This window comes from Rattus rattus, chromosome 12, assembly GCF_011064425.1.
Source record: "Rattus rattus isolate New Zealand chromosome 12, Rrattus_CSIRO_v1, whole genome shotgun sequence".
NCBI classification, from domain to species: Eukaryota; Metazoa; Chordata; class Mammalia; order Rodentia; family Muridae; genus Rattus; species Rattus rattus.
In genome coordinates, this window is record NC_046165.1 from 54,251,402 (window position 1) to 54,276,378 (window position 24,977).

At 50.5% G+C, this 24,977-nt stretch overlaps 1 protein-coding gene across 3 annotated transcripts; it reads right to left on the bottom strand.

Moving 5' to 3' along the window:
• Positions 1–14,005: 14,005 nt before the first annotated feature.
• Egr3 (early growth response 3) lies at positions 14,006–19,489 on the bottom strand. Of its 3 annotated transcripts, XM_032918014.1 has the most exons (3): positions 19,026–19,489; positions 18,551–18,603; positions 14,006–17,732 (listed from the first exon to the last, which is right to left on the bottom strand). In XM_032918014.1, exons 2-3 carry the CDS (start codon positions 18,588–18,590, stop codon positions 16,723–16,725), a joined length of 1,050 nt encoding a protein of 349 aa, XP_032773905.1. In that variant the 5' UTR covers positions 18,591–18,603; positions 19,026–19,489; the 3' UTR covers positions 14,006–16,722. The 3 variants fall into 3 exon arrangements, with proteins under 3 accessions (XP_032773905.1, XP_032773904.1, XP_032773906.1); XM_032918013.1 differs by lacking the exon at positions 18,551–18,603 and having other exon boundaries at positions 19,026–19,375; XM_032918015.1 differs by lacking the exons at positions 18,551–18,603; positions 19,026–19,489 and adding an exon at positions 18,749–18,881.
• Positions 19,490–24,977: the final 5,488 nt, after the last annotated feature.

Here is a 24,977-nt window from a genome sequence, read left to right on the forward strand (position 1 = left end):
TCTCAGGCCAGCATTTGGAGCCAGAAGGAGCATGAGTACTGAAGGGACAGCCTATTACCAAAGCCCGTAACTATGAGCACTTTAATGCTTCCTGCCCTTTGGAAAGCTGGCACCAGCAGATGGCAGCACCTGGTAGGGTGAGAGCAAAGGGCACCTCCTGACTCAGCCTGGAAGACCTTCAGGGAGCCCATAACCCAGATGCCAAGGGAAGCCAAGGCAAACAAAGATGCAGAGGAAGTTTAGCCAGGGCACCAAGGAGTAGGGCCGCAGCAGACCTTAGATCTGCAGGGAGCACCCGGAGCCAATGCTTTGATTCCACCTAGCAGTGGGAGCCTCTCAGTTTGCATTTCATGCTTGCTGTGGGCTCCCCCCACCCCCCTTCCTCCACTCTGGAAGAATGACTAAGTTTAAGGACTAAAAAAAAAAGTGTTTTGATTACACTGCCTTTTCACCAACTGGGAGCATTAGTCACCCAGGATTGCTGCAGATAACGGGGAAGGCGAGCAGCGTCCCCCTCCTCCCCCTCCTTCTCTCCAATTAGCTCACAGGCCCAGGGAAGAGATGAGTGAGTGAGTTGGGGGGGGGGGAGGATATCAGGAGCAAAACAATCCCCTTTGGATGATCCCCAGGCACTGGAGTGTGAGGTGCCAGATGAGGTCAGGGGAGACCCCTGAGGTCAGGGTCAACCCACAGCAGTAGGTCCTCACTGTAGATAACTATCAGGACAGTATTAAGCCATGGCCAGCTGGCCCTGAGAGGCCAATTTCCCCAGGTAGGTCCAGAGTACACTGGGAATGGGAGATGGAGGTAAACCATTAAAGACAGGGCTCCTGGGGGGGGGGGACCCTGGTGGGAATGCTGTTAAAGTGACACAGAGTAGAACTAACAACTGTCCCTGGATGGGGCCCTGAAGCCTTCACGTGGAGCTGGAATTTGCTGTCAGAAGAGGCAGCACTCACATACTATTCTTTGGAATAGCACCCTTCTCTGTTCCCAAGGAGCAGTATTTGCTGTGTTTGGCTGCTTTTATCTGAATTTTTTCCTGCTCCTACCTTGTTGCTGTGAAACTATAGGGCTAGGACATTCTCCTGCTCTGGCCTATTGGTCCAGGGGAGCAACTTTGGGCCCTGTGGTAAGGGCCTCTCATCAGGGATTAGGGTGACTTTGGCCCCTTGGCAGAGATTTATAGCCCTTTCCTCCCATCCTGAATGGCCTTTCACATAGTAGGACCGTGTATACTAGCGTGAAGAATTTAAAATACTTGGATACACATAATTTTTAAATGCTAAAAATACTGGAAAAGGCAGAAACAGAACATTCATCCAACTTCTCCTAAGAGCAGGGTTTCGGCTACACATTCATTGCAAACACGGAATCGGTTTGGGACATTTAACATCCACAAGTGCTAGGTATACTCTGGCTTCCAGAGCTTACAAGGTACTACTTTGGAGTGAATAGGGTTCAAAGAGATAGAAGCAGCTATTCTTAGAACAGTGATTCTCAACCTTCCTAATGCTGTGACCTTCGTATGGTGAGCCCCTCAGCATAAAATTATCTTTGTTGCTACTTTCTAGCTGTAATTTTGCTAGTTATGAACTGTAATGTAATCTGGTATGCAAGACACTTGCTATGTGATCCTTGTGAAAGGGTTGTTTGATCAGCAGAGGCATTGTGACCCACAGGTCGAGAGCCACTATGTTACCAGGCAGTGTCTAGGAATCTCTCCTGCTTTTGCTTTTCTGAGTATCTTTAGGCTGGTGTCAGGAAGCTCCCCACCCCTGCTGTGCCTTCTACAGTTCCCAATAACCATAATTACCATTGGAGAGTCTTGGTAGCACCAGGCAACGAAGTCATTCTATATCTATTAGATAATAAAACCCCGCATAGCAGTTCAGCAATGCAGTTTTTCTATCTATCTCTCTCTCTTTTTTTTAATAGATGGAGAAATCAAGGTTAAACCAGTTATCCAAGGCTCTAGTCTTGACCATGAGGGCACACATTTAAACCTAGGCTGTCTAAATTACCTTCGATTACAAAAAGGAAAAAAAAAAAAAAAAAAAAGCAAATGGCACTTATGGAAGATTTACTCTCGAACACTAACCCTTTAGTGTCCTGATGAAGGTGGACTGACAGTCAAAGTTCCTCTTGCTTGGTGACTGTACCTCCCATTGGCCAGCTTGCGATGGAGTTCCCTGATATCGGAAGACAGCTTGTGTTTTGGGCTGACAATGGTAGAATGAATTAGTTCTGAGACTTTTGTCCCTGACTAGGGCCCCATCCCCTCAGATGAAGCCATTGGATGTTCCGGGTGAACCCAACTCCCAGAGGCATGTAAACTTCCTAGGGAGTCCTTGCAGGTCCCCTGAGTGGCAAGCCAGGGTGTGGGCAGGACTGCCCTAACCTGACCTTGCTCCAGGCCTGGCTGTCCCATGTCTGCTTGCTGTTGCTGTGGACGAGACAGCCCCCAGACACGGGCAGGACAGGTGGCAATTATCCCTGGGCACTGATTATACCACAGGGCCAGCAGGGCCTCAAATAGCCCAGCAACCCAGTCTGGTGCTGGGAGTGGGGAGTGGGGGAGGAGAAGGATCCTGCTAGAGAGGAAGGGGCAGGACAGTGCGGACATGGGTGTAGGTGTGTTGGGGAATGGCTGTGGAGGCAGGGAGGTATTTCATCTCCAGGCCTCCATCTTTTGGGTGTTCTAGATCTATCAGAGAAAGGGATGCAGTTTTGATAAAGCAGGCTGATTCTGAGTAACTCGACAGGGCACGAGCCACTTAATCTGATCAAAATGGAAAAGTTGTGCCTTGGATGAGGGACACATGGGAAAGGTTTCAGTCCTCTAAATCAGTAGCCAGTAATATCACTGAGTTAGGCTGGATGTTACCCCTCTGCCTGCACTGATCGTCCTCACAGAAGATATGCAGCTTGGAGGAAGAGCGTCCAAACTAGAATGAGGAGGGTGCTGAGGACTCCCAGTCCTCCACTTTGGGAGGACCAGGCCAAGACACTCCAGTCCTCTCTCAGCCTCAGCCACCCTTGGTCTTGTGTGGGACTGCAATGCTCAGCTCTAAGACACCTTTCTCAGTGTTCCTTTCAGACTGAGGCAAAGCCACTAAGCTATAGGCATCAGGGACACCATGGGATGGGGTGGTGGCTGGGGTCACAGCATGTTGGATAGAGCATATTGTAGGAGGGTGCTTAAGGCCGGGAGGCCTGGTATGTCACCCCTCTGTTTTTATTTGTTCTACTCTCTGCAAAATGTGTCTGTTATTGTTCTTATACCTCAGTTTCCCTAAGCTGCCAGAGAGGCCTGGAATTCTGCCCATTGGCACCTCTGCATGGAGAACAGGGGAGGTGGGAAAGCCCAGTGAGGTTCAGGACAATGGCCTTGGAGGCAATTGGGTAAAGCTAGAGAGGTTCCTTTGGGAACCAATCCTGAAATTGGCTTCTTTTGAGACCTGTTTCTTGACGAGCAGTATGAGTTTCTAGCATGGCAGTACACAGGAGACTCTGGGACAGACAAAACATAAAAAGTAAAAGAGAGAAGCCCCTTTGTGATCTGCCCCCCACTTCTCCCTACATAGGCACAGATTCCTACACACCAACCTCTCTAATTTGAAGAGTCTGCATGTGTGACAGTTTCCCAGTCTATGTTCCAAGGGAGGCCCTCAACTGTTGGACCCCATGACCTCAACCAGCTGCAGACAACCAGGCCAGGGTCTACTCTTATACTGGAGCCCAGGCAGGACCGACTCTGGTTCTCCAAACACCATTGAAAGGGTAGCAGAGATCCATGGTGATTGGCGGCTGTTCTCTTTCCCTTTGCCTCAAGGACTCTACCCAACAGGTGTACATCCTCAAGTGCCACCCATAAGTTTGGGAGACCAAGGCCAAAGCAAGAGGCTGTCGGTGGCTACAAACCACCTCTCCTAGCAGCCCTGCTAATCCAAACAAGATAGGGAAAAGGCAGTGGGAGGAAATGATAGTTTCATGGTTATTTTCAGAAAGGAAAGGAAAGAAAAAAAAAAAAAAGCAAACAGGAGCACACCCTGCATTTTGGTACAAAACCTAGGAGTCTCGTGGAAAAGAACCCGAAGTTCTTCCTTCCTCTTGTCCCTCTCACCAGATGCTGGGGAGAGGTGGCTGGGTTGCGGGGGTTTTAGGCTGCTCCCCTCCCCTCATTCAAGGAAAGGGAGGTGAGGGGCTGCAGTGGACAGGTATGAGGGATGTCAGAGAAAGAGGCATCTTTGTTTTGTGGGCCTCCGGGGACCCACCCTTTTGGGGGTGGAGGAAGTCAGTGCAGGTTCTGGAGCTGGGGCTTGTAAAAGCACAGTGGCAGGAGTGAGATTGGTGGGTTGGGAGGGTGTGTCTTGGAGGCACAGTGCAGAGAGAGGAGAGAGGGGGAGGAAGAGCAGGAGCTGCTGAGTGCTTGTGTGTGCAGGGCGTGAGCAAAGATGGGGGGTGCATAAGCCTGAGATGCATGCAGAGGGCATCACCAAGGGCCTTGCCATCTTCAAGGTACTGTGTGTACAGATGGCAAAGCCTAGTCCCTTGTCCCCAAAAGGGGCTTGGGCTTTTCTGTCTAATCTGTGTGTTTCCCTAGTCAGGACAGGGTTGGCTGAAGAAGGAAGCAGGGCCCAGGATTTGTGGGAGCTTTTTTAAAGGACTATTTGGTGGGTGTCACACTTTCTGAGATTCATACAGGGATCCCGAGAATAGGATGTGAATGGAAAGGAGGGGCTTGCAGCATGGATAATAAAGATGCATTGAAGTCTGGTGTAGTGGTGCACACCATTAATTCCAGCACTCAGAAGGAACAGGCAGGCAGATCTTAGAGTTTGAGGCCAGCCTGATCTACAGAATGAGTTCCAGGACAGCCAGGGATACAGAGAGAAACCCTGTCTCAAAAAAACAAAACAAAACATAACAAAACCAAAAGGATGCATTGAACCAGGACTCTCTAAGTGTTCGTGGAGAAAGGATTCTTAGAGCAAGAGGGAAGGGCGCCCAAACCAAAATTAGCAAGCATATGAGAGTGGCAAGAAGTTCCTGGGAACTAAGCTGACCCTGTGTCCTGCCCTGAGGCAGAAGTAAGATCATCCCCATTTTATAGATGTGTCATCCAAGGCTGAGGTTTATGGCTAGCTCCAAGTTTCCATGACTTGTCAAAGAAAGAGGTGAGTGAGGAGACCGAGGGAGAAAAAACTCAGGTGTGTTGTCCAATGGTCTGAATGGTGAAAGGGGCTGTTCCAGGAAAAACCAAATGAGGCTGACTGTCAGGAAGAGACGGTAGGAGGCTCCCGGGCTTAGAAGCTGGAAGCACAGGAGGTGGAAGCCTGCTGAACCAGCCCAACCCTGGGACCTGGGGAGGGCTGGGAGGAGAAGGAGGTAATGACTCAACCTGTCCGACACTGGCTTGACCTAGGGAGGTTGAGTAACCCAGCAGACGCCACAGCAGAGTAGGAATGGAATAAATGGCTGATGCTAGAGATAAGGATATGAGGGTGTGCCAGCAGGGAGGGACCACTGGCTCCTGGCAGCTGCCTCTGGGAGGAGTGCATTGGACTTTGGGGATGAGAAGCATTGAGGTTCCCAGACCTTTGTGAGAGGCAGAGTCTTTGGTGGTTGGTTGGGGTTAACAACCAACTCAGAGGACTTTCAGAAGTAGGGAGCAAAAGATGGCTCTGAGATAGAGGTTCTGAGCCTCCCATCAGGGTGGATGTTCCCTTTTGGACCCTTCTGAGGCAGATCTTGACAGGGTATTGTTGAATGTTTCTTGCCTGGGCTTGAATGTGACCTCAGATTACAGATTATATCTCCATGTCAGTTTCTATATATTTTCAAGAAAATATAAGTGAGAAGGGGGTGATAAGCACATCCCAAGAAGCAAGTACAGACTAGAACACTGCCTTAGGCCAAAGGGATCTCAAGTCAGGAAGCCAGGTGCCAGGACTGGAAGCCACAGGAAGCCAGGGGAGCCCCCAGACATCCACAGAGGACAGAGTGGTGTTTCAGAGCAGAGGGAAGAGGGGTATTGAATTTGGGCCTTGCCTGATGTTTCTGAGCCTAAGTTTAGCTCTAGATATGAGATAGAAGGGGGCGGGTCTTGTGTATGGTGTGACCATCCTGGGACTTGCAGGTGGTAGTCAACGGGTAAATTGCTACAGTAGCTTTTCCAGTGAGGCCTTCAAGACCCAGAGAAGAAGTGTGACTCTGCAAATGTCATACCTCTTTGCCCCAGTGTCTGAGCCAGGAGGAGAAGCCAGGTTTCCTAACTCCTGAGGCAGTGGAGCTCAGAGGTGCAGACCTGTTACATGAAACATCTTCTCATTGGATGAAAATTTCTGTGCCCTAACACCTAGAAGATGCATTTCCACAGAGAAGCAGGATTGTTCCCAGGTTTGTCACCTCTGAGCCATCTGGAGCCTATGTGGCTTGTTTACCTGACCTGCTTAGAGTTAGACCTGGCTTCTAGAATATTCACCCACAGCAAGAGAAGTGTCCCCATTTGCCTTTCCCAATGGTCTCCAGGCTTCTGGACCAGGAGAGCTCTTTTTGTAATCCTACATTACAGCAAAGCCTCTCTACCAACAGCTAGCATTATGAATGTCAATCCTGGCCCAGCCAAGCGAAGAGACTAGGTTCCAAAGGGTCAGGTTTGTCTTCTGGTAGGGAGGCCTGATCTCAGCAGCAGCAGCAGCAAAGGAAGAGTAACAGAGTGGCTGGGCTGTGAGAGAAGTAGGGGATGGTTTGTCCATTCCTTGCATGGTTGAGGAGCTTCCCTCCTTGGGTCCCACATGGAGGAGGCTCCCACCTCCCAGAGAGATGTTCTGCTTGTCCCAAGCACATCTGAAGGCATCGTGTCCTTCCTTGGCCCTCTCCTAGCTCCAGAACTCTTCCCTGTAGCCAGAAGAAGCAACCAGAATGTAACACAGGGACATGTCATCTGGGTTGGACAACCTCCACAAGCCAGCTGTCCACACTCTAGAGATGCCAAGCTGTGTGTTGCCATCCTGGGGCCCAGAGTCACTAGGGTTTTTCTTTTCTTACCTTCCCCCCCCCTTTGGAAAAAAAAGGACAAAAAGAGTGAGCAACCCACAGGCCACCAAGGGAGGATCTTAGAAGTCCCTCACTACTTGGAGTGCAGTAGGATCCTTCAAGTGGCATCCTCAGCCCAGCGCATGGCATATAGGATGCTCTATAGGATGTGGTTTTGTACTATGGGAGACCTAGAAGAGGACTTTCTGAGATTCTCCAGAAATTTCTCTCCCTTCACAGCTTCCCCAACACTTGCCTTCCTACTGCCCATTAGATTCTGACATTAGTGTTTCCCTACTGGAGACCACCAGTCCCGATCTATTGAAATCATCTACCCCTATCTGCCTCCCTCTTATCCTCTAAATCCTGGAGAGCAGAGACAATGTCTCCTTTATCAAATAGTGTGTCTGCCTTCTTCTCCAAGAGCTAAGAACTCTATGTGGTTTAATAAATTTTTATAAGTGAACAGATGAATGAATGAACTGTGACACGGTTCTGATGGCACTGCACAGCCAGGGAAAGATGGAGACTTGAGGAGAGGCATGAAATAGAAGACCCCGAAACAGCCAGGGATGGAACGCTTATAAAAGCTATAGAAATGAATCTACAAGGCCAAAGCTTATATGAATCCAGGCACATGGCAAGGGAATCCAGGAATACATGGCAGATCAAGATCTTTTAGGGATGTCCCACTTAACATGTTCAGGGCTGGGGGTATAGACAAGCATATGCCCAACTTTCAGAGCCTGGCTAAGCTTTGGCCAAAGCAGGAAAATGTTCCTCCAGCCACAGACGAGTTGGCTTTGCAGGACCCATTTATGACTGAAGTTCATTCCTTCTCCTAGGCTGAGAAGCAGGAAGAGGGGTTATCTATCCCACGAGGAACTTGATACACTGGCAGATGTCAACAGGAGGATGGACTTGTGGTTCTGAAGGGAGGCAGTTCTGATGTCCTTTAGCAAAGCTGTGGTGTGCAGATCACCAGGGACCTGTGACCTCTCAGACAGGAAAAGGAAGCTAAGAAGGTCAGAGTCAGAAAAACCAATGATCGTTGAGAGAGATGGGGTCTTTGGAAGTGGAGAGGGACAAGCCCAGGGAGAAGAGTAAAGCTTAGCAGTCCAGTTGCATGTGGGGGCTGTTCAGGGCTTTCAAGACTTTCTTTTTCCTCTCAATTTTTTTTTTGGCTTCTTTTGGATGTATGAATTTCTTTTAAGAAGCTGCAATGATTTTGGCCCCACACTGCCACTCTTGACTTCACGTCTTATTTCGGCTGACTTCCCTTCTCTAGGCACTCTGGCTCCCAGAATTCCTTTGAACATTCTAAGACATCATCTCCTTAGGACCCTTGCACTTGTGTATTCTGTTGCTGGGTCTGCCTCACTCCACTTCTTGGGCCTGTGCTTACAGGTCCCCTCCTTGTGAGGCAGTCCTGGACCACCCATCAAGCAGTAAATCCCTCCCTCCAGCATTCACCATTCCTTTTATAAGCCCGCTGTGTTTTCACTCCACATCTCATATCAAGAGGCAGCCACAACACATATTTGCTTGTTTGTGTTTTACCTGTCTCGGCCACGGAGAAGACAAGCTTTGAAAATTTAGGGCCTTTTTGTTTCGCCATTAAAGCCTCGATGCCCAGAATGTGTTACATGTATTTACTAGGTCATGAATGCTGGTTCCTTGGAACCCTCCACTGACCAGAAGACGATCTGAAATGGCCTCTGCCCTTAGTAGCTGCGTCGGGACAAATCTCCAACCTTTGTGATTCCTATTTCCTAAGAAAAGACCATGTTCGGTTAAATGATCACAAGTTGAAGAGCGCCTAACCCAAGAAGTAGGATTAGAGAAGGGCCTTGATGCCTGTGGTTATCTCAGAGGAAACCATGCCACCAAGCCTCAGGAATTTATTCTGTTCCCAAACTGGGGCTGGGTAAGGGGGCAATGCCACCAGACTTGTAACTGGAAGCTAAGAGCTGAATTCAAGGGTGGATGACTAAGAACCCTGCTGGTATCAAGAGTTAGGGATGGACAGAACAGAACTGGACCAGCTGCGTTTTATTTAAATCCTTGATAAGAATCAGGAAGCAGGCAACAGCTCAATGACACATTAGTTGACTTTGCAGGTGATACTGGATCAGGAAGGTGTTACATCCACCCATCTTGGTGAGAGGACAAAAGAACCGAGGAGGGGGTTGGGAACCAGGCCAGGAAACAACAATGTTGAACCTTAACTTTGGCCAAGAGGGAAAAGCACTTGTGCTCTCTCTGGGTGGATGAGAGTTTTGGGGAGTGCAGAGGATCTATGTTGGTAACCCCCACCTGTTCAGTGGATGTCCAGAGCTGGTGAGGCCTACACCGTCTTCTGGATGTGTTTGAAGTAATGTACTGATTCCAGGTTGGACATAGAGACATTTACTCACAGTGATGTTTAGAAGGTTGGGGCATGGGATAGGACTCAGAGACAAGACTAACACCGATAGTTAGTCTTCAGTGAGCCAGCAACATATAGATGACCTTGAATGAACTCCACAACAGCTATGAAAAGACAGGCAGAAACTAAGCTTCACAAAGACAAGAACCCAGTCTGGGGTATACAGCTCAGAGGTATAATACTTGCATAGAATGAGAAACCTGGACTCCATTCCCAGCACAATAAACAGTAACACTATCCATTTGTAGCCACACTGCAATGAAGTGGCTAAGTTGAAATTTGGATCTTGGATAGAGGTCAAAATTCCAAAGCATGGTAAGAGTCAGAGGGAAGAGCAGAATAGCTGCTGGGTTGTCACATGACCTAATTTTTGAATTGAGAGCTGAACAAGAGGGCCCCAGAGGAGACTTTCCTTGGGATCCTGAGATCCCGTGGGCCAACTAAGGTTTTGTTTCTCTTGTTGGGATGAACGGATTCTCCTAAGCAGCAGGGGGATGGGGAGGGGGACAGGGAGCAATGAAAGACAGGAGAATCTGTCTGAGAGGCAAAAATGCTAATTGTTGATCAACTCAGAGCTCCTTTGAGAAGATACCAAAGGGCCTGGAATCTCAGTTCTGTCCTGGTCACTAGTCTGACACTTTGGTAGGGACAAGGGACTGAGGGATCTGGCCTGATGGACAGCACCCAGTGGAGTGTGCCATTCAAATGATACAGACCCAGGGATAAGAGCAGTGTTCTCTGAGGAAGGATAAGGGGCAACCCCACCCTCAAGAGCAACGGGCTTCTCTTTTCCTTTAGGGAGGTGAGAGCCGGGAGACTTTCTGGAGCTACAGAGAACAACTCAGTGCAAAGGACAGTGACATTGGCGGCTGAGCAGTATATCTCTGCATAGGTCATGATGGAAACAATGAAAAGTTCAAGACAGTGGGCCTGGGAAGCAAGGCAAGAAAAGCCAGCTGGAAGGGTTGGTGGCTGTGCTTCATGTGAAATTATCAAAGCCCTGACAACACCAGTGGATCAGTGAGAGGGGAAAGAATGATGGAAAACACGGGTTCTAGTTGAAGAGTGAAGGAAGAGGTTGTAGGGATAGAGGGGGAGGCCTAGGTTTTGAGGAAGACATCTTTAGGACTCATAGAAAGGGCCTTTTCCACTGGACCCTGTGTATTGACACTGAGAGAATGTTCCGAGGACCTCTTGAAAGGGTGGCCAGGAAATAGGTTAGGCCATGTTAAAGAGGCCACTTAATGGGTCTGATTCCAACCCAGTCTAGCAGTTAAACTGTTGGGAGACCTGCCCTTGTTTGCAGCTTTGTGGCCATTTTTGTTTGTATCAGTGCCCTGTTGAGATTGCTGACAAAACTTTGAATTGTATCTGTTTGTTAGTTGGAAAGAAATGGTGTGTCTGCCCTAGAGTTGGGAGCTCTTGGTAACAGATGGGTGGCAGAGACTGCCTCAGGTCTAGACTAGAGAGAAGCCAGGGCCATGCCTAGGAGAGTAACATTCAGGAACACATCAGACAGATTACTGCTAATGTGGAGAAGCCTTATCACACTGCATCCACCCTGTCCCACTCCTGTTCTTTCACTGAACTGTAAAGATGACCAATTTGGAAACAGCAGAGCAAGGGAATCTTTAAACAAAGGAGAAAAAAACTTTAAGAGCTGGAACACAGAAGCTACAGGTCCCAGATGTTCTCCTGGTCTCCGTGTTTGATGATGAGTGAGACTATGTCATCTGGAGTATCCTAGGGACAGTCTGGCTGAGGGTCTCTGAACTATTCCTCTTCCTTCTGGAACTCTCTTTCCTCTCTGTACAAAGACTTAACTTTCTGAGATGACCCCTTGGGAGCCATGTCTAGGATGATATCCGAATTTTAAAGTTCTATAGTATCTTTTTTTTTTTTTTTTTTTTTTTTTGGAGCTGGGGACTGAACCCAGGGCCTTGCGCTTCCTAGGTAAGCGCTCTACCACTGAGCTAAATCCCCAACCCCTATAGTATCTTTTAGAAGTCACATTTCCCCTGCTAGTCACTAAGTTTTGCCAGTCTGATCGCTAGCTTTTGGAACACTTAGAGGTCTCTTGCTTTATCAATCAGGAACACTAGGGAAGTTCATCAGGGCCAGCAGAGGCAGTTCACAATTCTCTCATCTATGCAGGCAAACCATGAAATATCAGAGGGAACACTGACAACTATCTAGAAACTAATACCTGTATCCACCAAAATCCATCCTGTGACTCCTTTTTACATACTTGTAAATGTACGTGTGTGTGTGTGTGTGCGCGTGTGTATGCGCTTGTGCGCATGCACACACACACACATTCATCACTACCATACAAAAACATACTTCTCACAAATTCTTTAAGCGTCTCGTTTATGCCCAATTACTAAGTAAAATTTCACACTCCTCACTAAATAAGCTTTCACAGCCACTCTGTGCATCAGTGTGCCACACCAGATGCAGTTCATGTTACGCATGCAATACCCCTTCCTTCTCCCCCAGTCTCCTCAAATGTTTGGAACAAGCCGTGGCACTATCTGTACCTTTATGCCTCATTATGTCCATTTTGTCTTTAAGTTTCAGGATGGGAATCTCTTCTTCACTTACAAAACCCAGGCAGGTTGGGTAGCTAGTGTGATGATATCTGGGGCAGCCTTATCTAGCTCGCTACTAAGTTTGAATCACTGATTACAGCACACTGGGCTGGTGCCAGCCAGGCGGGCTGCCATATTGCCAAGTAACCCAGTGGTTGAACTAGGCTGGGTTGAGTAATAGCCACCAATGGGAAGTGAGTTTATTAATCATGCAGCATAGTATACTGTTGATGAATGCACAACTTCGAAGGCCTGGTTTGGTTGGAGAAGATACAAGTGGGGCCGGATGCTAACTGTGAAGACATGCTATAATAATATCTTCAGCTCTGATAAAACTCACCTGAAAAAAACACACACATCTGGAAGGAAACATCTGGTTCAGCAGAGGTGGTCTATAGGTTCAGTCACTGAGACTTTTAAGCCACCTTGGACTCCTTCTGTTAGAAGGATAGCTCCATGCGGTTGTGTATAATGCTGGAGTTTGAAATTATTAGTGTCATAAGGGGAGTGAAAGGAATTCAAGATGGCGGCTAATGAGTGACTTAGAACTGTGTGGGTGCAAGAATTTAAGATTACATGTCGCATTCTCTGTATTCATCTCACTTCAGAAACATTCTTTTCTAGGGCCACAGCCCACCACTTCCTCCACCCAGCTCTGGCCTTAGCTTACTGGTAACTATAGCCAACCTGAAATGACATTCTTAATCCTTAGTGAAACAGGTCTGCATTAATAATTAATAGCGAGAACGGTTTCTCTGACGCTGGACTGGCTCAGTGTGTGAGTATGTGTATAGCCGAGACACTGACTCCCCATTACAGTCTGGTGCTATGTTGCCATAACCCAGAGCAGATCGTATGCCAGATACACAGAATTTTCTATAGGGCATGCCAGACAGAGAGGGAGAGGGGATTGAGTTTTCTAAAGACTGGTCTAGAATAAGAAAGGATTCCAAGGACAAGAAGAAAGGGAACAGGAGATACAGACAAAAGCAAAAATATTCTCTTAAGAGCAATGGCAAGGGTTGGGGATTTAGCTCAGTGGTAGAGCGCTTGCCTAGCAATCACAAGGCCCTGGGTTCGTTCCCAACTCCGAAAAAAAAAAAAAAAAAGAAAAACAAACAAACAAACAAACAAACAAGAAACAAAGAACAATGGTGAAACCCCTAGGCTAGCCAGGGAAGTCAGTTAAGGATGAGAGAGATAGCTTGCAAGGGCACAGATCACTATTTTCTCCGGAGATAGAAATCAAGATATACATGGGTTGACATTACACAAAACTTTCCCTGTTCTGTGTGTGCTCTGAATCTCAGAAGTGCTTTCTCTGAATCAAATCTCTGAATCCTTCATAAGACATTCTAAGGACTTTCTTAGACAGTGGCAAGTAGTGAGGACTCTGGAAAGCCTGTTCAAATGAGATTAAAGCTGGAGGACTTTAAAACCAGCCTCCCCTCTCCCCTTTGTCTGACCACAGAAAAGCTGCCAGTCTCCCTAGTTATCTTGCCAACCCTGAAGAACCCCTGTCAAGTTTCTACCTGTCTCTCAGGCTTCAACAGCTTAAGCAAGAGAACTTCTCAGTGCTGTTCCAGAGGCCTTTCAGAGTCTTGTCCTAAGACCAATGAGAAATAGTTTACCAACAGATTTACCCATGGAAACCACAGAGAAGGTTCTAGATTTAAGTCCCTGCTCTTACTCTTGTGAATTTAGTTTGCCCATCCTGTTCATCTGATAGTTTGGCTAGTCTGAGAATCCCAGAAGGGTAGAGTAGAAACCTCTCAGAATCAGGACTCAAAACTGGATTAGAAACGCCAGAACCCACACGGAATTCTGAGCCCCGTCCAGGGACATTAGTTCTGCTCTGAGACTTTTCAGAGCAAAAGGCATAACTCCAGGCACCACAACCTATCAACCAGACCTCCAAAGCCCCAAACAAAACAGGACAAAAAGACCCAGGCCAAACCAAAACTTTATACCGTGAAAACAAGAAATAAAAAGAGATTTAAAGCCCGGCTGATTGTCAGCAAACACAATATATTTACTGTATTCGCATTTGCTCACAGGGCAAATGGTACAACATTACACCGTTTCAATAATTGCTTTTAAAAATGCTGTTTTCATTAACTATATTATATTGGCATAACAATGTGACAAGAAGTAAATGAAATGTTGGTGAAGAATCTCACCTTTTCACAATATCAAGCATTTTTTTTAACCTTAGTATAAGGTACTATAAATCCAAGAAATAAAAACATCCACAAAATATATTACATCTGGTTCGTCTTTTTCTAAGTACTCAACTGTATACAAAAGTCTTTCAAAAAATATCATTCCCCATGGGTTTTTCCTTTTTAAAACCTGATTTTTTTCTCTCAGTTCACATAAGTTAGAGTGCATTTTCTTTTGTTTTTTTTTGTTTTTTTTTTTTTGTGTGTGTTTTCAAACATGCAGACATATAAAAAATTGGGATAGCACAACCTTTTGGCAACAAAGTTTTTTTTTTCTCTTAGTTTAGCTTAAATGTCTGAGAACAGTTTTATTAAAACAAAGGAAAAAGTCAGAGTTACCATGCAGTGCCATGCATACTCCAGAAGGAGGAAGAAAAAAATATTAAAGGATATTTGATTCCTCCTTCCAGCTTTGAACTGACCAAATTGTGTATTTTTAAATAATCATCACATTATAAAAAGTATTCAGCAAAATACTGTCTCTGCAAAGAAAGATTTTACCCTTCAGCTGAAAAAATATGGGCCCTCCTAGCAAACTTCTCCTTCTACAAAAAGCCCGAGTACCTGGAAACTCACAATCCCCCACAATCCCCCCACGATCCCCACAATCCCCGCTCTTCGAGTCTTTCCTCCCTTGCACTGTAGTCCGTTTAGTATTATTTATCCACCACCAAAAGACGGTGCTTTTTTAATAAAAAAAAAAGTGGGAAACGCATAAAGTGACTTTAAAAACAGACATTCTGTAAACTCCAGACCTTTGTCCCTTCTCTTTGGGCAGCTTACTGGCCACGGGAGAAAGGACGCTAATAGGAACAGTACATTCAATCAAGACTGTGCTGGAAGCTGTGTCAGAGAGCACCCTTCTTTAAGTCTCCACGTCAAAAGGGCCACCCTGTGTGAGGAAGGGCTGGGCAGGACAGCTGGGGTAGAGGGCTCCTGAGAAGAGGTGAGGTAGGGTGGGGAGGTGCGATGGGGCCATGAAACAGATGTGCTTCATTCAGCAACACAGATTAATGCAAAAGTCCCCATCTAGTTTTGAGGAAAATTTGACAGAATGTGTATGCATATATATACACGTGTGCACATATATCCACACACACAGGTAGATAATAATCTCATCAGTTTACCTTTTCATAAAAATAAATCATTTAAGCTGTATATGCCTACAAATTCTCTTTATTCCAGTGCACTGCACTGGATAACCAAATGCCTTAGATTTGATTTTGCTAGGAATACAGAGTGCATGTTATGTAAACATATGTGTATAAAGAAACACACACATACATCTACATACACACGCCAACATCATATACATACACTTCACTTCTGTTGTGTTGGTGATCACAGAGGGCAAATGAATAGAGCCAGCCTTCCCAGTAATGGGGAATGGGTATGTAACAGAGACAAATACTTGGGTGGTTGAGGCCTGCCTTCTGGGTAAAGATGTTGAGAGACCCAGTGCGAACCTGAGAGGGAAAAAGAGAAGATGGGGCGCGCGCGGGGTGGGGGGGAGGCAGAGGCAGAGGGCAAGCTTGAGAACACAGGTTTTGAAAAGTGGGGCTGAGCAAATGATTTCTTTTTTTTTTAAAAAAAGGTGGCTCTTACTCCCCCAAAGATCAAACTGCCTCGAGGCCTAAGAGGGAAGCGCTCGGAAAGGGAGGGGGTTCTAAGGGGTCAAACCCGATGCAGCAGTAGCTGCATCCGAGGCATTTCTGTAAGAAACATTAAGGAGCAGATGGAAGCCCATCTCCTCCGGTCACTTGCAGGTCCTTAGCTTGGGACATCTCCCAAAGGCTTGGGGACCTTCTGTGAAGAAGAGTTTAGGAGTAGACACAGCCCAGTTCAGCTCAAGAGTCTCACACACACGTGTGCGCGCGCACACACCACACTCACACACATACACACGCACACTACACACAGGCGAGCACGCACACACTCGCGCGCATCACCGCACGCAAGCGCGCGTGCGTGCGGCGGGCAGCAAGCTCTGCGCTTTGGTGCGCTCCTTACCCCCTCCCCCTCTCGGGTGTTCGAGGGGGAACACAGGGAGACACTGGAGGGGGAAACAGTGAGGTGCTTGGGTCTGGCGACCGTTGCATGGGCCCCGCCTTCAGTCCCCCGCAGGTCCTTGGCGTGGCCCAGCGGCCCCTGGATCAAGGCGATCCTAACTGAACAAAGCGGGCTAGACGCCACCTTTCCACCCCCACGCCTTGGTTAAGAGGGGGCAGCAAGGAGAAAGTGCCTCTAGCCCTTGCCCCCAACCGCCGGCCGGTGTGAAAGGGTGGAAATAGGGGCGTCGAAGAGGAGGCAAGGGGGCCGCACGTCCAGGGCGAGATCAGGGCGCGGCCCCTGCGCCTCGGTGACTGGCTTTTCCCGCTGCTTTCAGGCGACCAGCCAGGAGGCACTGGAAGGGAAAAGAAGGGATCTGAGTGGCGGATCCTCAGGCGCAGGTGGTGACCACAGGGGCCAGGGACACGGTGGGCGCCGAGGATGCAGAGGGCGCACCCCCTTTCTCCGACTTCTTCTCCTTTTGCTTGAGGTGGATCTTGGCGTGGCGCTTGCGCTCGTCGCTGCGCGCAAACTTGCGCCCACAGAACTCACAGGCAAAGGGCTTCTCCCCGGTGTGCGTGCGGATGTGAGTGGTGAGGTGGTCGCTGCGGCTGAAGCTGCGCATGCAGATCCGACACTGGAAGGGCTTGTGGCCCGTGTGGATGCGCAGGTGCCGGGTCAGCTCGTCCGAGCGGCTGAAACGCCGGTCACAGCCTTCCGCGGGACACGCGTGGGGCCGCTCGTGGAGCGGGGTCTTGCTAGGCCGATTGGGGTACTTGCGGGGCCGGATGGGCTTGAGAGTAAGCGGCGGTTGGGGCAAGCTGCCGAAGCCCGGGTGGATCTGCTTGTCTTTGAAGGCCTTGATGGTCTCCAGAGGGGTAATAGGGGGTGGGTTGACCCGAATGGGGTCCATGCCCTGGAAGGGCTTGTGTTCTGGAATGGAGCCCATGTCGTTGGGGTGGTGATACAGGTTGTAGTCAGGAATCATGGGGAAAAGATTGCTGTCCAAGGCCGGCTTGGCCGATTGGTAATCCTGGGGGGAATAGGCGAGCCCTGGGTTCCCCTGGGGGTCGTGGAAAGACACCGGCTCCGAGTAGAGGTCGCCGCAGTTGGAATAGGGGGGCAGCGCCGGATACATGGCCTCCACGTCGCCCTGAGGAGGCTGCACCATGCTAGCCGTGGTCGTCTGCGTACTGAGCGCCCCTGAGGCCGGGGGCACCCCCAAGATGCCGGCACTCATGAGGCTAATGATGTTGTCCTGGCACCAGTTGGAAGGAGAGTCGAAAGCGAACTTTCCCAAGTAGGTCACGGTCTTGTTGCCTGGGGCTGGCTGGAAAGAGCCCGAATAAGAGAGTTCCGGATTGGGCTTCTCGTTGGTCAGACCGATGTCCATCACATTCTCTGCGGAGAGCGGGGGAGAGAGGGGAGGGGTGAGTGAAGCCGAGCCGGCTCCGGGCCCCGGCGCCCAGGTCCTTGCCCAGGAGTAGAGGGTGCGGCCGGCTGGAGTGCGCAGCGCGTGGGGTAAGAGGAACGCTGAACCCGGCGCAAAGCGGGCGGTGCCGCGCTCCCTGGCGCAACCTGGATACAGCAAAATACTACGGATCGGGGTGTGGAGTGGCTCCGGCACACACACCGCACACGCCGCGCACACACTCACGTACCACACACATACACGCACGCGCGCGAGAGAGCATTGTTGTTCTTCCCGAGGTGGGGCGGACAGGTAGCTGCAGCTACAGGTAGTTTCAGACCCGGAGCGCGCCCGGCTTTTGCTCTCCAGCACACACAACTCGGCCTCTTCCCCGGGCCCTGTCTACTCCAAGACGCCGCGCCTTCATGCCCCAAGAGATGTCCCCCTACGCGCGCTGAGCCCGGGTGGCCGACCCAAAGAGCTTCGACGCTTTTGTCCTCGGAGCGCAGAAGGGTGCCGCCCGTAAAGGGAGCCTCTCCCGGCCCTAGTCTCCTCCCGGCCTGAAGGAGCTTTCTGCTCGGGCTGGAGGGGAAAAGCCTAAACCCAGCTAAGGAGAGTGGAGAGCGGCGGAAAACTGGCCGATGTCTCCACGGCGGGAGCGGCCACCTTCCCAAGCTCCCGGGTCCCAGGATCGCCCCCGGTGGCAAACCCTTTCCCCCGCCCCGTGGGTGAGCCCCCTCCCTCTCCCCGCCGTACCCACACCCCCAATGGCTTTGCTGAACGCCCCGGAAAGGCAGCGTCGCAGTACCTCTCCCACCGTGGGGACTCCACGCCGCACATGGCTCCATCCCGGGTGGGAGGCTGAGGGAGTAAGGGGGGAGAGCGCGGGTGAAAAAGACGCTAGGCTCCTCCCGAGAAAGGGGGCTACAGTACCACGCCTAGAGCGCAGCCCAGCGATCGGGCCCCCTGCGTGGGGAGGGAGAACCCCAGAGCTGCTCGCACCTACCTCCCTCCGGTCGGCGGCTACCCCCACCCGAGAGAACCAAAGCCTCAACCGTGGCGTCTCCAACCAAGCCTTCCCGATCTCGGAGGGCGGGAGGAGTGGGTGGGAAAAGCAACTCGCCCCCCAGAAAATTCCCAGCGCGCCCCCCATCTTTCCATCCGTCTCTCCATCCATCCATTTCTGCATCCATCGATCTATGCATACATCGCTAGCTCTCTCCCTCCTCCTCGTCCTCCCCCTTTCCTTCCTCGCTGCCTCGCCGCCTCACCGCCACCCTTACCTGTAGCCATCTGATTGTAATGGGCTACCGAGTCACTGCTGCCGGAGAAGAGGTTGAGCGCGCTGGGGATCTCCTCGGGGTACAGATTGTCAGGCAATTGATTTAGCAAACTGCTCATGGTCACCGGCAGCTTCTCGGCGAGTTTGCCGGTCATAGCACTCCCGAGCTACAGCCGCCACCGCCGCCGCCGCCACCGCCGCCGCCTGTTCCTAACGCAGCTTCCAGGCTAGCGGCATCCGAGAGGCGATCCGTGGTGCAGGGGAAAAGCATGCGAGAGGGAAAGTTCGGGGGGGAGGGGGGAGTGAAAAGGGGAAGGGGTGGGTCAGGGGAGGGGATCTATTCTTTTTTGGGGAGGTGGGTGGGAGAGGGGCAAAGAGGGTAATCCTCGCGGGTGCCTCAGCTGGTGCCGTGCGACGCTGGGTCGTGGGGGTGGGGTGGGGCGTGTGCGGGGGAGTGGGATGGGGGCTGGGCTGGGGGGGATCTAGGCTCCAGGGGGTCAGACGCGGCTTCAGTATTGATCTCACAGACACGCGCCCGCCGACCCCCCGCCCCCGATCTGCCACAGCCGCCGCCGCCGCCGCTGCCGCCGCCACCTCCTCTGCTGCTGCTGCTGCTGCCGCTGCTGCTACCACCACCAACCAGCCCCGCTGCTTCCTAGCTAGCTCTCTGCTGCCCAAAAGCTCCCAGCCAGGGAACTCCACCAGTCTATTTATCTGAGCCCCGGGAAAGCTCCGTGACGTAGCTGCCCATATATGGACAGACAAAGCCCAGCCGAAGGGGCGCGACGTCACAATGGAAGCTCCTCACAATGGAACATTAGAAAGCAGGAAGCGGGCCGCAGCCAACGTGCAGCGCCCGCACCGCTCGCCGTTCTTTATGAAAAAAAAAAAAAAGTCAATTAGAAGATTAGAAAGAAGGAAAGCGAGAGGAGAAAAGAAAAGAGGGACGAAGCCGAAAGCAAAGCACGCGATGCGCAGTAACTAAACCTGTAGGTTTTTATTTGAGGGCTGCATTAGAGACAGAATTTAGCGGCTGGAGGGGTGGAGTTGTTTGCAATTGGCCTCCAGCACTCCAGCAGGAAAAAGAGTTCAGTACACTAGGGACAGGTTCCTTAGCAGTCTGGGAATTGTTGGGAAAGGGGGAGATGACCGCTTCAACCCAGGTTCCCGCATATAACTCCTGCCCTTCATTCAGCATCCTATCTTGATTGGACTCATGGAGAGAGGGAATACTTCCCTTTGGAGAAGGGGTTCCAATGTCCCAAGGCTCCTTAGTCTTGGACACCTAGAACTTTTCGAGCCGACTTCATTCCGATTCACCGCCCACAGACCCGGCCCCTCCCTTGGGGCTCCTGACCCTGCACTGACTCTCAGTTGAACGCAGTGGCCGACTAGCTAGTTTCGCAGTGGGCAGAAGCTCCACACTTCTAGGGACGAGGGCATGAGTTTTTGGTGGAGATTAGGAAAGAGTGAAGTTTAGGGGGACAGAAAACACGTGCACCAACTAATTCCCAGATAAATTCCCTAACGGTTCTAAAGCAAACCCCTTTGGCCACAGGATGGCAGGAGGGCCCAGCAGGCCGGGACATAGTCGCTATCTACTGCGGCCGGTGAAGGGCTTGTGGCTGAGTTACAGCAGGAAGATGCGAAACCCACAGTTTCTAGCCGCTACGGCGGTCTCCCTTAGTCTTTACTCTCTCTGTCTCCCTCTGGGTTGTCCTCATTGCTGCCTGAGGGTGTCTTGCAGCCAAGGGCGGCCCCCTGTGCCGACCCAGGGTGCTGTCACCTCAATAGCGGATCCCGGGGGTGGGTGATGTGTTCCCTGAGGCCTGCTCCTGAAGCGTGCAGCCTGGCTGAGAGCGAGGGGGAAGAGAGGGGGGGAGCACGGAGGCGCGACCCCAAATCACACCGGGTTGGCGGGGGAGGATTCCCTCCTCAGTGGCGGCGTGGGTGCGGTGAATCCCGCATCCCCCCTGGAGAGTCAGGGTTGGGGGAACTTGCATCCCTCAAGGGGAGTGGGAGTGTTGACAAGGAGGAAGAGAGGATCCCCGGGCCTCACGCCGTGGGAGGTCCATGCGGGGCCCGGGGACGCGTGGGAGGAACTCCTGAGCTGAGCATTGTGATGGGGGTGGATGACAACCCTACTCCCTCTTCCCTCCCCTCAGTTTGGAGGAGAACATTGGGTAGGAAGGGCCCAGACTCCCCCGGATCTCCTCCAGTTCTTAGGAAAGGAGGGATTCCCGCCGCCCGTAAGCCCCCTTTCTGCCACCCCCGCCTCCTCTCCCTCCAGGCTACCCATTCCTGTGCTCTAGAGGCACTGCGCCCCCGGGTTCTCCTCCGCCCCCGCGGCGCGGGGAGACTGCGCGCTGCAGCGGTCCCGGGCTTCGGCCGGAATCAGGGCATGCAGCGCTTCCCGCCCCCGGCTCCATCTCTGGAGGGGGGAGCGGCCGGTCAGGGGCGTGGGTGGCGGTGTGAGCCTAGCTCGGTGCGGGAGGGGCCTCCGCGGCTGCAGGGAGGGTCGCGGGGCAGCTGGCCAAGCCGGGAAGAGCCATACAAGGAGTGGATCCGGTGACGCGCCGGCCGCGCCCCTTCTCCTGCTCTATTTGGCTGCAGATTCCGGTCCCTGGATTTGCATATTTTGGCATCCAGTGGAAAAGGGAAGAACGGAACCCGCAGCCTTTAAAGGAACCGCACAAACTGTAGCGTCACCTAGGGAGGCGGTCTTTGGGGGGGGGCGTGAAAAATTAACCTCGAGCTCTGGCCTCTGGCGGGAGGGCCAGGCAATTAGGGCGGGGAAGGGGTGCCCGGGATACCCGCAAGCTTTGGGCGCTCCTCTGAATTGCTTCCTGCTGCGCGTGCGAGGGGAGGCTGGCGGACTGGGGTGGGAGCGGCGGGGTGTCTCGGTGGGTTCCTGCCTTTTGCCTGGACTTGCCGCGAGGTTCTCGGCCCTGGACCAAGCGGCATGTCCAAGCTTAACTGCAGTGCCCGTGTCTCCCCGCGTGAGGCAGATATCAGCCTGAGGGGTGGTGGGAAGGAAGTGGAAGGCCTTTGGCAGCGCAGCTCAACTAGCAAGGACCCTAGATACCATCCACTTTCCACCTGTTTGACTCCCTCCATAGAAGGAGCTGGGGGCTCTGTTCTTTTTCCCTATGGACCTGTGGTGGGAAGCATTTGGGATACTGGAAGGCTTTTCGCACCCAGTGTCAGCTATTGCTTCTCTAAGCCAGGAACACTTCCGAGGATAGTTAGCCTGTTGCCTGTAAGAGGGAAAGCACGTACCTGGGCCTGCTGGCTTGCACTAGGACTTTGTTGCTTACCAAACAAGACCTGAAAGGCTGTCGGCCTGTTTCCTACTAGTTCTAATTGAATGGAAGTTTTCTGTAAGCTTAATATATTTATCGGAACTTCACTGTGACAAGGGAAACTACTGAGCTTCTTAACTGTTGATTGAGGTAGCAATACAGACCTCCTAGGATTAAATCAGAGAATTCTCATAAGAGTACCAATACCAGACCTCTAACAAGCGCTCAATAAACAGCAGTCACTATTATTAAACTATATTCACTCTCATCCGGCTGAAGGACACACTCCTTGTGTGCCCCAAGGACACATTCAAACGATGCAACTGCTAAGAAGTGCCCAACGGGGAAAACCATCTCTTCCAGCTTGTCATGTAGAAGGAATATTGTTTATTTACAGAGAAAAATAAATTACTATTTGGGTGCCTGAAACCCGGGTCAATCTAGTGATGCTTAAGGAATGGTCCTCTTTCTGCCTGAGCCAAGACATGAATTAAGATCTCAAGAGCTGGTGGTGACAGGACAACGGCTATAATGGTCCTGAATCATTTTCTAACACCCTGGAGTGCCTGTGGCTCCCAGGATAGGGTGGAGAATTCTGGGGCCTTCGTGCTGCCATGAAAGAATACTGCGAGCTTAGGCCTTAAGCTTTCTATTTCTACTTTCTATTCAGGTTGTCGTGCCAGCAGATGCCCTCTGTCACCCTGGATGACGATGGTAGACGGGAGCTATGGTTCTGTGGCAGTAGACACAACCAGGAGTTTGGAGCGGCAAGGGGTGTTTAGAGCAGTGGTTTTGTAGGTTTCTGCAGTTTCCTGGTTGTTAGGGGTGGAATTCAGGGTATAAAAAAGTTCTCCTCTTCCCCTGTTTTCCCTTCCCTGAGTGTTTTTTTTTTTCCCCTCCTGGAGAGGGGCTAAGGGTGTCTCAGGTTTATTGGCAGGCTCCAGAGATTGCCAAGAGCTTAATTACCTGAACCCTAAGCCCTGAAGTGGTAGGGAGCTAGTAGGCACAGGTTCAGGGAGTCCTCCCCTGGAGCTGGTGAAAGGTAGGTAGGCCATCCCTGTAAAAGAACCAAGTCTCCCATGGAGGGGACTGGGTGTCTTTGTTTTGGTGAGGATGAAGAATATGTAGTCCTGGGAACCCACTGTAGTAACAGGCACAGTCCTGTCCTGGATTTTTGTTCCAGGCATCTGTGGACTTCAGTTTTCTTTTTTACTAAACAGTCTTCCGTTTTCCAAGGGTTCCTTCTTTCCCTCGTTAAAATAATTCCAACCTGGGATGTTAACCATTTTATGTCTTACAGATCTTAGAGGGCATTTGCATTTATTTGTTTTCATGTATATGGGTGTCTCTTATGCCCTTATGAGTGCAGATGCCTTAAGAAGCCATCAGGGTCCCTAGGAGTTCCAGACAGTTGTGAGCCTCCCCGTGGGAGCTGGGAATCTGGTCCTTTGCAAGAGCAACCAGTTCTCCGAACTACTGAGCCACAACTACTGAGCCACTGCTCCAGTCATAAGGGAATTTGCATTTTAAGTGAAAATGTTTAGGATTTGAGACATACCTCAGCGGTGAGAGTGCCTGATCAAGGCCTGGTCTTTTGTTTTAGTTTTTTGTTTTGGTGTATATGTATGTGTCTGTGTTTGTGTGAGCTCTCTCTCTCTCTCTCTCTTTCTCTCTCTCTCTCTCTCTCTCTCTCTCTCTCTCTCTCTCTCTCTGTTTCTCAATTGCTCTTTACATTATTTTTGAGATGGAGTCTTATTAAACTTGGATTTCACTGATTGGGCAAGACTAGATGGAGAGTGAGCTCCAGAAATCCTCCTGTTTCTCAGTACTAGCATTTCAGCTGTGTGCTGGAGATCCAAACTCAGAACTCAGGTCTTCATGGCAGTGTACAGTTTTCTATCTTAAGTCACCTCCCTATTCTTTTTCTTTTTCTTTTTTTTTCCCCCTGAGGAGCTTTTTGAATGTAGCTGAGAATGGCCTTAAACTCTTAAGTGCTGGGATTATGCATGGCTTCCCTACCCAGCATTTGGAGAAAAAAAATACTTAACAAGGGTTACTAATATTTTCTGAAAATATTAAGCATAATACTCAGAACGTCACCTGGAGCATGGAAGCACTCACTGATGCTGCTAGAATGGAAGTCTGGTTGTAGGACATCAGACCCAATGATGAGCAATGGGGTTGTTCAAATCACACCAAGACTCTGTGGAGAGGACCTGCCAGTGGTGGCACTGTTTCTGAATGCCAGTTATCTTGAGGGTCTTCTGGGGTTTTCCACTTTTGGGTACCACCTGGAAGGGTCACTGGAGTCCTACTGCTCCTTGGTGAAATCTCTAGAAGTCACTGTTGATTCTTTGGTAATGGCAGCCAGCTTAGAGGAGAGTCTAGGTAGAAATTTCCTGGAAGTTTGAAGAAGAAATGTCTTGGTACCCAGTGGGGTCAGTGGACTTCATAGGCCTGGATGCTGGTGCTTCTGGTGGATGCTGTATCCCCAGAACATTAGGCCGCTAATATGAGAATTACAGATGTTAGCTACCACATGGGATTTGGGTTGGGGGTTGGGGGCGATAGTGTGTGTAGGGTGACTGAGTCCTCAGAGTAATGAATGCTTTTATCCACTAAACCATCCCCCCTCCCTTTTCCTCCCCCCA